This window comes from Molossus molossus, unplaced genomic scaffold, assembly GCF_014108415.1.
Source record: "Molossus molossus isolate mMolMol1 unplaced genomic scaffold, mMolMol1.p scaffold_m16_p_3, whole genome shotgun sequence".
Taxonomy (NCBI): Eukaryota; Metazoa; Chordata; class Mammalia; order Chiroptera; family Molossidae; genus Molossus; species Molossus molossus.
Window position 1 is genome coordinate 96,866,563 of NW_023425366.1, and position 12,019 is coordinate 96,878,581.

General features: G+C 44.7%; 1 protein-coding gene across 5 annotated transcripts; it reads left to right on the top strand.

Annotated features, from left to right (window-relative positions):
- Nucleotides 1–20: 20 nt before the first annotated feature.
- On the top strand, nt 21–11,810 carry POP7 (POP7 homolog, ribonuclease P/MRP subunit). Of its 5 annotated transcripts, none has more exons than XR_004961715.1 (2): nt 21–191; nt 3,735–3,780. XR_004961715.1 is itself a non-coding variant. In XM_036280179.1 (2 exons), exon 2 carries the CDS (start codon nt 11,095–11,097, stop codon nt 11,515–11,517), a length of 423 nt encoding a protein of 140 aa, XP_036136072.1. In that variant the 5' UTR covers nt 21–191; nt 11,085–11,094; the 3' UTR covers nt 11,518–11,810. The 5 variants fall into 5 exon arrangements, 4 of the variants coding, with proteins under 4 accessions (XP_036136072.1, XP_036136073.1, XP_036136070.1 ...); XM_036280179.1 differs by lacking the exon at nt 3,735–3,780 and adding an exon at nt 11,085–11,810; XM_036280180.1 differs by lacking the exons at nt 21–191; nt 3,735–3,780 and adding exons at nt 6,180–6,223; nt 11,085–11,810.
- The last annotated feature ends 209 nt before the right edge of the window (nt 11,811–12,019 follow it).

The window sequence follows — 12,019 nt, forward strand, 5'->3', positions numbered from 1 at the left end:
GCCCAGCTCGTCACGTGACGCGGGGCTCGCTGCGGTCAGGGGTTGGGGGGTGCCCCTGGGTACTCCCCGTCTGCCCCCCGACCCGTGACGCGCGACTGTCGCGGAGGCCGCTGCTAGTGGCATTGCCGGCTTCTGATCAGTCTGCTTCCTCCAGGAAGCCCACCTGTGTTGAAAGAGACCACAATGTAGAGGTGCGTTTATCAGTGTGTTAGGCTATACGGAATAAGTGCGGAACCTAGTGATTCGGAAAGAGTCGGAGGCAGTACTGGCTGGTGAGACCTGGAGTTTTATTTGGCTCTGCCATTGACGGAGTTGACTCTATTTTTTGTAGTTACTAAGAGTTAATGTTCTCTCCCATCTCCGGCCCCCACTCCACTCCCTGGAGTGCTGAAAGAATTCAGATAGGTGAATGTGAAAGGCTTTGAAAGAAGATAAGCTAGTATGCAAATGTAAAACGTAGATTGACACCTCTTTTGTTTAAAAAAGAGGTTTTCAGGAGTGACTTTTCTGAATCCCTGAACCTTTTAGGAAGGAAAAGTTTTGTGTGTGTTTTCACCATTTTCCTTGGAAGCCATTCCAGAATGTATACTCCACTACCCAGCTTCCTAAAACAGCTGTTACCAAATACAAAATAATTTTCAAGACAGAGAAAAGTTAAGTTCAGACTTGTGCCATAACTGAGCCTGAACCTTAGGAGCAACCAATAAGGCCTTTTGTTCACGCATGAAGTACCTCCGAGGCTTCTATGCATTTGTAGTTGTTTCTTTTTTTTTATCCTCACCCGAGGACATTTTTGCATTTATCTTCAGATAGAGCAGGAAGGAGAGAGGGAGGAAGAGAGAGAGAAATATCGATGTGAGAGAGACACATAGAGTAGTTGCCACCCACACAACCCCAACCAGAGCCGGGGACAAACAGCAACCAAGGTACCTGCTTTTAGCGGGAACCAAACCCAGGACTCTGGTCTGTGGACCGATGCTCTAACTGCTGAGCCAAACCAGCCAGGGCTGCCTTTGTAGTTTTAGTGTCTGCTTTTTTGAGTTCGGTTGACTTTCTTGCAGACAGGATTCCTGCCTCTGTTGTCAGTCAAACTGCTTGCTCACAGGTTGGAAAATGCAGTTGTTTAAAGCAAGGGCTTCTGTGCTGGTTCCATCCATTACCGACTGTGGCCTTGAGCAAATTAATTAATCTCTTTCCTCTGGATTGTATGGTAAAGAATTCAACACAGAGCTTGGCACAGGGCAAGTACTCCACAAATGTTAGCTAATAGCGACTTTTGGTAACACAGGGTCCACAATACTCATATTGTTAACACTGTATGAAAATGTATCAACAGAATCCAGTCTTGGGGTCAGAATTCTCCTAGAATATGATTATGACAGCTGTTTTTTCCTTACTCAAAAGCTTTTGTTGTTGCTTTTTGTTTGTTTTTTTAACTTTGCTAGATTGTGTTCTAAGTGGTTGGAAATTACTAGCAGCCTAACCTCTGAATGAGTGAGGTTTTAGCATGTCTAATTATTAATTAGCAGATGTGAGATGGTAAATTATGGTGGAGAAATGGTACAGGGGCAAAGAGGGGGGACCTCTGGATTGGGAGCAGTTGGGGACAGTGTGGCTTGTGCTGAGCAGGAAGGAAGGGCAAAATTCAGGTAGATTTAGGAAAAGTGTACATAACCTTGAGGATAGTGACAATGCAGGCTGATGGGAGAAGAGGACCTGGATTGCTAGTGGAATGAGAAAGGAAGTGAAATTTCACTTCAGGGCCTTGAATGCTACCATGAATTTTTTTTTTTTAATTTTCACCTGAGGATATTTTTTCGCTGGTTTTCAGATAGAGAGGGAGAGAGAGAGAAACATCGATGTGAGAGAGACACATTGATTGGTTGCCTCCTGCAGGACCCCAGCCAGGGTCGGGTATTGAACCTGTAACTGAGGTGCATGCCTTTGACCAGAATCAAACCTGAGACTCTTTGGTCTGTGTGCTGATGCTCAACCACTGAGCCAAACCAGCCAGGGCATAAAAATGTTTTTGAACTGAAGAGTAGTACTCACTAGATGCAGTGAGTCAAGGAGAGTAAGACTGGACTCTAGGGCATAAAATTAGAATGATTCCCCATGGTTCCCTGTGTATCAGCTTGTGACCTTGGGCAAGTCCTGTCCCCCAACTGTGAAGTGGGAACCTTGCTGCTGCTGGTGACACTATGGAAATGAATCTTATAAGTGTCCCCTTTGGAAAAGGAAACTATTTTAGACAATCTCCCGTGCAGTATTAAAGAAAAAAAAATACAAACAAATCACTTGGACCTAAAATATTTTTGTTTATTTGAGTGCTGTGCTGTAAAATGTCTTGGTCTGTATTGTTTTAAATTTGCAAGCTTTTGAACTAAACAGATTTGGTTAGATGATTAATCTAGATAGATGAAAAGAAAGTCTTAAGTAAGACTAAACAGCCAAGGGGGCTGGGTGGAAAGGGGGGAATAGGGGGCATCTATAATACTATCGATATAAAATAAACTTCAAAAAATAAAAATAGAATGCCCTGGCCGGTTTGGTTCAGTGGTTAGAGCGTTGGCCTGCGGTCCAGAGAGACCCGGGTTTGGTTCCCGCTAAGGGCACATACCTTGGTTGCAGTTTGTCCCTGGCCCTGGTTGGGTCGTGCGGGTGGCAGCCACTCGATGTGTCCCTTTCACAGTGATGTTTCTCTCCCTCTCTCTCTCTTCCTCCCACTCTATCTGAACAGAAAATGGAAGAATGTCGTCAGGTGAGGATAAAAAATAAATAAATAAATAAATAAATAAATAAATACATACAGAAGATTCATCACGCTCACACGCATACACACAGAGACTAAATAGCCAAGCTCTGACTTTATTCTTTTTTTTAAATTTTTTATCCTCACCTGAGGATATTTTTGCATTTATCTTCAGATAGAATGGGAGGGAGAGAGGGAGGAAGAGAGAGAGAGAAACATTGACATGAGAGAGACACATTGATTGGTTGCCACCCACACAACCCCAACCATGGCTGGGGATGAACTGCAACGAAGGTATGTACCCTTAACAGGAATTAAACCCGGGACTCCCCGGTACTTGGGCCAATGCTCTAACCACTGAGAAAACTGGTCAGGGCTCTGCCTTTATTCTTTTTTTCCTTTCTTTTATTTATTTATTATTTTTATTAAAGATATTTCTCCTTTTTTCCCCATTGACACCTTCTCCCCATTCCCCCCATCCCGTCCCCAGCTTTGTTGTCCATGTCCATCAGTTATACGTACATGCATATAAGTTCTGTGGTTTATCTCCCCCCCCCCCCCGTCCCCGCTTCTGAGGGTTGTCAGTCTGTACCCTACTTCCATTTTGTCTCTGGGTCTACACTGTTTCTCAGACTATTATGTTTATTATATTCCACAAATAAGTGAAATAATGTGATATTTGTCTTTCTCTGCTTGGCTTGTTTCACTCCAGGTCCTTCCATGTCATTCAAAGGATAAGAGATCTTTCTTTCTTACAGCTGCCTAGTACTCCATTGTGTATATGTACCACAGCTTTTTTATCCATTCGTCTACTGATGGACACTTGGGCTGTAAATAGTGCTGCTGTGTACATGGGGGTACATATATTCTTTCTGATTGGTGTTTCAGGCTTCTTAGGGTATATTCTTAGAAGTGGAATCACTGGGTCAAATGACAATTAAATTTTTAATTTTTTGAGGTAACACCATATTGTTTTCCATAGTGGCTGCACCAGCCTGCATTCCCACCAGCAGTGTGCTAGAATCCCCTTTTCTCCACACCCTCGCCAGCAATTGTTTGATGATTGGTTGATGGCAGCCATTCTGACAAGTGTGAGTTGATACCCCATTGTTGTTTTAATTTGCATCTCTCTGATAATTAGTGATGTTGAGCATTTCTTCATATGTCCCTTAGCCATTTGTATGTCCTGTTTGGAGAGGTGTCTATTTAGTTCCTCTGCCCATTTTTTAATTGGGTTCTTTGTCTTCCTTTTATTGAGTTGTATGAGCACTCTATATATTTTGGAAATTAACCTCTTATCTGATGTATCATTGGCAATTATGCTCTCCCATACAGTGGGTTCCCTTTCCATTTTGATGGTTGTTTTTTTTGCTGTGCAGAAGCTTTTTAGTTTGATGTAGTCCCATGTGTTCATTTTTTCCGTTGTTTCTGTTGCCTTAGGTGATGTATCATTGAAAATTCTGCTGCACCCTGGCCAATTTGGCTCAGAGGTTAGAGTGTCGGCCTGCGGTCTGGAGAGATCGGGGTTCGGTTCCCGCTAAGGGCACGTACCTCAGTTGCAGTTTGTCCCTGGCCCTGGTTGGGTCGTGTGGGTGGCAACCACTCGATGTGTCCCTTTCACGTCGATGTTTCTCTCAGGTGAGGATTAAAAAAAAAGAAAGAAAGAAAATTCTGCTGCGTATGATGTCTGAAATTTTGTTGCTTACATTTTCTTCTAGGATTTTTATGGATTCACGAGTCACATTTAAGTCTTCTATTCATTTTGAGTTTATTCTTGTGTGTGGTGTAAGTTGATGGTCTAGTTTCATTTTTTTTCATGTAGCTGTCCAATTTTCCCAACATCATTTATTAAAGAGGCTGTCTTTACTCCATGCTGCCTTTATTCTTTTTTTTTGGGGGGGGGGGTACGTGCCCCTAGTGGGAACTGAACCCAGGACTCTGGTCCACAGGCCAATGCTCCAACCGCTGAGCCAAACCAGCCAGGGCTCTGCCTTTATTCTTAATGGCAGATTCCTCTGTGGTGTTTGTCTTCAATGAATTGTAAAAAGATGAAGACTATCTTAGTGTCAAATCAGTTTATTACAGAGCTTGGCTTCACCAACCTAAATTGTGAACCTTTATATATATCTAAATGTCAAAGTTTGGAAAACATATATTAGACATGAAAAGACATGCAAGTTGAGTAATAAATAGCTCACAAACTGTTCTTATTTTTAATTATCAGACAAAATGAGCCTTAAAATTAATTTATTGCATTCAAAATTAGTTTCTACCACATACTAAGTTCTTTTATTTTTTTATCCTCTCCTGAGGACATTTTTTTTTTTTTTGCATGAATCTCCAGATAGAGTGGGAGGGACAGAGGGAGGAAGAGAGAGAGAGAGAGAAACATCGATGTGAGAGAGACACATAGAGTGGTTGACACCCACACAATCCTAACTGGGGCCCGGGACAAACTGCAACTAAGGTATGTGCCCTTAGCGGGAACCAAACCCGGACTCTATGGTCTGCAGGCTGAAGCTCTAACTGCTGAGCCATACTGGCCCGGGCATATACTAAGTTCTTTGGTTGACCAAAGAACTTGTTCAGTCACCAGTGACCCACGTTGCTAAATCCACTGGTCCAGTTTATATGTGACCTCTCAGTAGCATATAATAGTCACTCCCTCCTCCAGGAAATGCCTTCTTCACCTGTCTTCCACACTCCCTTGGATTTCCTCCTATCTCACTAGCTGCTCCTGGGTCCTTTGCTGGTTCCTACTCTTCTTCCCTATCTCCCAGGACTTAGTCCTTCTGGACTTCTCCACTATAACAGGATATGAGCCCCACTGCTGGACATTGTCTCCACCATTGCTTCCCCCAAAGTTGTATTGGCTATTCCGCCCTTGGGGATCTACCAAATCCTATACATTCTCTTCACTAGTCATACTATCTTGCACATCTTGTTTGCCTTCCATACTAACTATGAGCTGCTTAGCACAGTATTCTGTGATGTAACCAGTATTCCAACCATGTAACAGGGCTCCTTGATCCCACCTTTATTGCTGAGTAATATTCCATGGTGTGGATATTCCACAGTTTGTTTAACTATTCACCTGCTGACAGACACCTGGGTTGTTTCCAGTTTGGGTTATTACAAATAAAACTGCTATGGACAAGTTTTAAATGTTCAGGAGTGTTCTTGCTGGGTCATATGATGAATATATGTTTAGTTTTAGTTTTATTTATTTTTCCTCACCCGAGGACATTGTTTGCATTTATTTTCAGATAGAGCAGAAGGGGGAGAGGGAGGAAGAGAGAGAGAGAAACATCGATGTGAGAGAGAGACATCGACTGGTTGCCACCCACACAACCCCAACCAGGACCGGGAACAAACTGCAATCAAGGCACATGCCCTTAGTGAGAACTGAACCTGGGACTCTCCGGTCCGCGGGCTGACACTCCAACTGCTGAGCCAAACCGGCCGGGGCGAGTATGTTTAGTTTTAATAAGAAACTAACAAACTGTTTTCCAAAGTGGCTGTACCATTTAACATTTCCACAAACCGTGTATGAGAGGTCTGTACATGTGTAGGACAAGTTTCTCTGCATTCTTGTCAGCACTTGGTAGTGTCAGTGTTTTTTATTTTGGATATTCTGATAGGTGTGTAGTAGTCATCATGGTTTTAATGATATGATGTTAATGATATTGAACATCTTATGAGTTTACTTGGCATCCTGATACCCTCTTGGCAAAATATCTGTTCAAGACTTTTGCCTATTTTCTAATTGAGTTGTTCTCTAACTCTTGAGTTTAGAGAGTTCTTTGTATATTCTGGATATAAGTCCTTTGTCAGATATATAATTTGAAAATATTTCTCCTGGTCTGCAGCTTCTCTTTTCATCCTATTAATGTGGTCTTTCACAGAGTAAAAGCTTTTAATTTTGATGAAGTACAATTTATCAATTTTTTTAATAGGTTGTGCTTTAGGAGTTGTGTCAAAGAACTCTTCACCTGACTCTATGTCATGAAGATGTTTTCCTGTGTTTCTTATGTTTTATTCTGAAAGGTTTATAGTTTACATTTTATATTTAAATCTATCACCCATTTTGTGTTAATTTTTTTTTTTTTTTTATCCTCACCCGAGGACATTTTTCCATTTTTTGTACAGATAGAGTGGGAGGGAGAGAGAGGAAGAGAGAGAGAGAGGGAAACATCGATGTGAAAGGGACACATCGAGTGGCTGCCACCCGCACAACCGACCAGGGCCGGGGACAAACTGCAACCGAGTACATGCCCTTAGCGGGAACCGAACCCGGGTCTCTCCGGACCGCAGGCTGACGCTCCAACCGCTGAGCCAAACCGGCCAGGGCTTGTGTTAATTTTTTTCATAGGGCTTAAGTTTAGTTCTTTGCCTATTTATCCAATTGCTTTAACACCACTTGCTGCAAAGACTGATTCTTCCCCCATTAAACTGCTTTTATGCCCTGGCCAGTTTGGCTCAGCAGTTAGAGCATCGGCCTGTGGTCCGGAGAGACCCGGGTTCGGTTCCCGCTAAGGGACGCATACCTTGGTTGCAGTTTGTCCCTGGCCCTGGTTGGTCATGCGGGTGGCAGCCATTTGATGTGTCCCTTTCACGTCGATGTTTCTCTCTCTCTCTCTCTCTCTCTCTCTCTTCCTCTCTCCCCCTCCCACTCTATCTGAACAAAAAATGGAAAAATGTCCTTGGGTGAGGATAACAACAAAACAATAATAAATTGCTTTTACACTATTTTTTTTTTTTTTTTTTTTTTAGTTTTTCTTCCTTTATTGATTTTTAGAGAGAAAGGAAGGGAGAGGGAAAGAGAGAGAGAAACATCAATTAGAGAGAACATCAATTGGCCACCTCCTGCATGCCCCGCACTGGGGATTTGGCCCACAACCTGGGCATGAGTCCTGACTGGGAACTGAACCGGCTACCTCTTGGTGCATGGGTCGACGCTCAGCCACTGAGCCACACCAGCTGGGCTATAATTCTTTTCATATACAGTAGTCACTGCTTATCTGCTGGGATACATTCCAAGACGCAAGTGGTTACCTAAACACAGATAGTACCAAACCTATATATACTGTATTTTTCTTATACATAAATAACTTTGGCATGTCTGAATTGCCAGCCTCACTACTCGTGCTCTTTGGGGACATAAAGTAAATAAGGATTACTTGAACACAAGTACTACAATACCTCGACAGTTGATCTGATAACCAAGATGGTTCCTAAGTGATTAATGGGTGGGTAGTGTATACAGTGTGGATATACTGGACAAAGGGATGAGTCACATCCCTAGAGAGCAGGAAGGTGAGAGTTCATCACACTATTCAGAACAGTGTGAAATTTAAAACTTATGAATTATTTCTGGAATATTCCATGTAATATTTTCAGACTCCAGTTGACCAAGGGTAACTGAAACCATGGAAAGTGAAACCGTGGATAAAGGGGGACTACTGTTAGATTCAATTTACTAACATTTTGTTGAGGATTTTTGCATCTTTGTTCATGAGAGATATCAGTCTGTGGTTTTCTTCTTTTGTATTTGTCTGGTTTTGACCTCATAAAATTAGTTGGAAAATGTTCTTTCCTACTCTGTTTTCTGGAAGAGATTGTGTAAAATTTGTGTTATTTCTTCCTTTGGTAGAATTCACCAGTGAAACCATCTGGGCCTACAGATATTTCTTTTTCTAAAGGTTTTTCTTAAAGCTATTAATTAATTTTAATAGTTATAGGACTATTCAGATTATTTGTTTCACCTTGGATGAGTTTGGTTGGTTGTAGTTTTCTTTTTTTTTCTTTATTGATTTTTTAGAGAGAGAGGAAGAGAGAGGGAGAGAGAGATAGAAACACTGATGAGAGAGAATACTGATTGGCCGCCTCTTGCATGCCCTGCACTGGGGATCAGGCCCACAACCTGGGCATGTGCCCCAACCCATGTGCCGTGACCAGGAATCGAACCGGCAGTTTCTTGGTGCATGAGTCAACGCTCAACCACTGAGCCACACAGGCCGGGCCTGTTGTGGTTTTCTAGGAATTGGTCCATTTCATCTAAATTGTCAAATTTATGTATGTAGAGTTGTTTGTATTATTCTCTTAGTATCTTTTAGTGTATGAGGGATCTTTAGTGCTATCCCTGCTTTCATTTCTAATAATCATAATTTGAGTCTTCTTTCTCTTGTTCTCTTTTTAGCCAGTCTTGCTAGGTCAATCTTATTTATCTTTTCAAAGAACTAGCTTTTGGTTAGAGTTTCTTTATTGTCTGTCTACGTTTCATTGAATTTTGCTCTTTATTATTTCCTCCTATCTTCTTGCTTTGGTTTTACTTGGCTTTTCTTTTTGAGGTAGAAACTTAGACTTTTTTTGTGTGTGTGGTATGTGCCCCTGGTGGGAACCGAACCCAGGGACTCTCTGGTCCCTAGGCCGACGCTCAACCGCTGAGCCAAACTGGCCAGGGCAAGAAACTTAGACTTTGCTTCCCTTCTTTTAAAAATACTGATCAGTTATTCCAGAATATTCCTTGGTTCCTGGAAGAACTGTTTATCCATTAAAACTCAGCTCAGATGTCATTTCTGAGGCAGAATAAGGTTGTAGCCAGCCTTTCCTCCTCACCTATTACCTACCCCGTCCTCCCCATAACCCTCCCTTTTACCCTCCCCATAACCCCCCAAACTTGTGGTTAATGAAAGAATCTGAAGCTAAAAGGAGAACTATGGGATTTAACTAGTGCTGGGAGAAGTTCTTTCTAACCTCCAGTAAAATTAGCTTAGACTCCACCCTAGGCAACTAGAGAGGGGATTGGGGGCCATAAAATTCCAACTCACATGTGTAGCTTCTAGTTCACAAGGTTATATTGGGCTTCACAACTCCTTGGCAAGACAGGAATTACCCAATTTGAATAATGGGAAAACTCAAGCAGAGAGTAGTTTGAGATCCCCAATGCAGGTCTAACGCATTTCCGAAGGAAAAAGTCCAGAAACTGCACCGATTTGGGCAGAAAACCCCTTCCCCAGGCAGAGTCAACCTCTCCCCACTGGCTTTAGGGAGCCAGAAACCCCACCACCACCAGTGCTTCACGTTGCCTTGCGCGCTAGGGGGCGCATGTTCCTCCTCCCACGTAGCCGGGAGCCACTAAAGAACTGGTAGGTGATAGTTGAGGGGTGTAGGTGATAGTTGAGGGGTGTGGGTGGTCAAGGTACCCCCAGGGAGTCGTGAAACCTGAGTCTCATAGCTTGGATGCCCAAGGGCGGGCCTGGGGTCAGCCTGGCAAGAGGTAGGGGAGAGGGACAAGTCCCCATGAACTGCAGGGGAGTCCAGGGACGCTGTCCTCTGTCTAGGGCCACATTTCGCCACTCAATGCCCCCCTCCATCTTTGGGCAACAGGGACTTTGGGCGGGAGGTCAGCTCTGTCAACTCTGTCACGCCTCCTATGACCAGGGGAACTGTGATGGATGCAGGAGCCCAGACTTGTCTTCAGAGTCCTTCGCGATCCTACTCTCCCTGCTGCCTTTGCAAGACCCTCACCTACATTCTCCACGTCCCTAGAATAATAGCCTTTATACCCCACGGCGCCCCCCGCCACACACACCCCCCCACCCCACCCTAGGACCCCTCCGCGGGCCAGGAACTTGGACTGGCCTAGGGAAGCTGACCCTCCACCTGGGTCCTCCCTGTTTCGATTTGGTGCCCGCCCCCTGCCACTGTGCCCCGCCTCCAAAGCGTACGCACACCGTAGGCCCCATCACTACCGGAAGCCTCGCGTTACTCAAACACCTCGCGTGGTTGCTCGAGCGAGCGAGCGAGCGAGCGCTCAAAATAAGGGGCGGGGAGAACGGAGGCCGGGAAGGCGGTACGTACGTGGATTTCACTGGACTCAGCCCTTGTAGAAGCCCTGTATCGCCTGTGATCCGGCATTCGTATTGAGCGCCCCTACCCTTCTCTTCCTTTCTTGGGGTCTGGGGGCCCTGGTCTATTAGGCCCATTGACACAACACGTGAGTGACCTGGCAGGGGAGAGGGCCGCGTGCACGTGGAGAGCACTGTGCGTGAAGACCACTGTGGACCAGTGAGAGTAGGTGCGGAAGAGCCAGGGAAGGGGTGATGGAGGGGCCTGAGGTTGGGGGCAATGTGATACATAAATAGGGACTAAAAACTGGTAGTGTGGGAGAATCTGGAGCTTCGGTTGATGGGCGGGGACTGAGGCCAGAACAGAAGAGGAGCATTGAGTGCGCCCCCTCCTGGCTACACGTTTTGGACAGGAAATGGGTTGGAAATGGAAGAGAAGTCGCGTGTCACCCCTCACTGATCTTGTCTTTTTTCCGTGCCAGGGCACGCAGCATGGCAGAAAACCGAGAGCACCGCGGGGCCATCGAGGCCGAGCTGGATCCAGTGGAGTACACCCTTCGGAAGCGACTGCCCCACCGCCTGCCTCGGAGGCCCAATGATATTTATGTCAACATGAAGACTGACTTTAAGGCCCAGCTGGCCCGCTGCCAGAAACTGCTGGACGGAGGGGCGCGGGGTCAGAATGCATGCACTGAGATCTACATTCATGGCTTGGGCCTGGCCATCAATCGTGCAATAAACATTGCCCTACAGCTGCAGGCAGGCAGCTTCGGGTCCTTGCAGGTGGCTGCCAATACCTCCACAGTGGAGCTTGTTGATGAGCTGGAACCAGAGACTGATACACGAGAGCCACTGACCCGAATCAGAAACAATTCAGCCATCCACATCCGAGTTTTCAGGGTCACACCCAAGTAATTAAAATGAGTCTGACTCACCTTATCCAGTCACCCTCAGCTAGGCTCAGGTATGATTCTCATTGTACTGAGTACTGTAGTGGACTTTCTGCTAGAGCCATGTAAGGAAACGCCTGTCATCTCATAGACCAGAGGACTCTGAATTGAGAGGCGGAGAGTGTCTCTTGTTGAGCCTAAGCAATGGCCTTCCTGAATTTTTGTGGTCTGTAATCAACCATTGTCCTAGACAATAAAAAGTATTGAGCTGTGTTAGTGTCCACCCACCCCACTGTCACTGCCTCTCTCCTGTGTAAAGGCTGTGTGTACCTGAAAAGAAGAGTAGGAAACTTGACAAGTATTTAGGTACAGGCGGGGAAACTGAGTGCTTTCACAGAGAGTGTGCATCGTACTATGGACAGTGTAACATAAACTTGAGTACAGTGCAGAAGCCTGACAACCTAGTGTTTGCTTTAAAATTTCTCATTCTCAAAGGAAGGCTGAATGAATAAGGTTTATATTCTTGC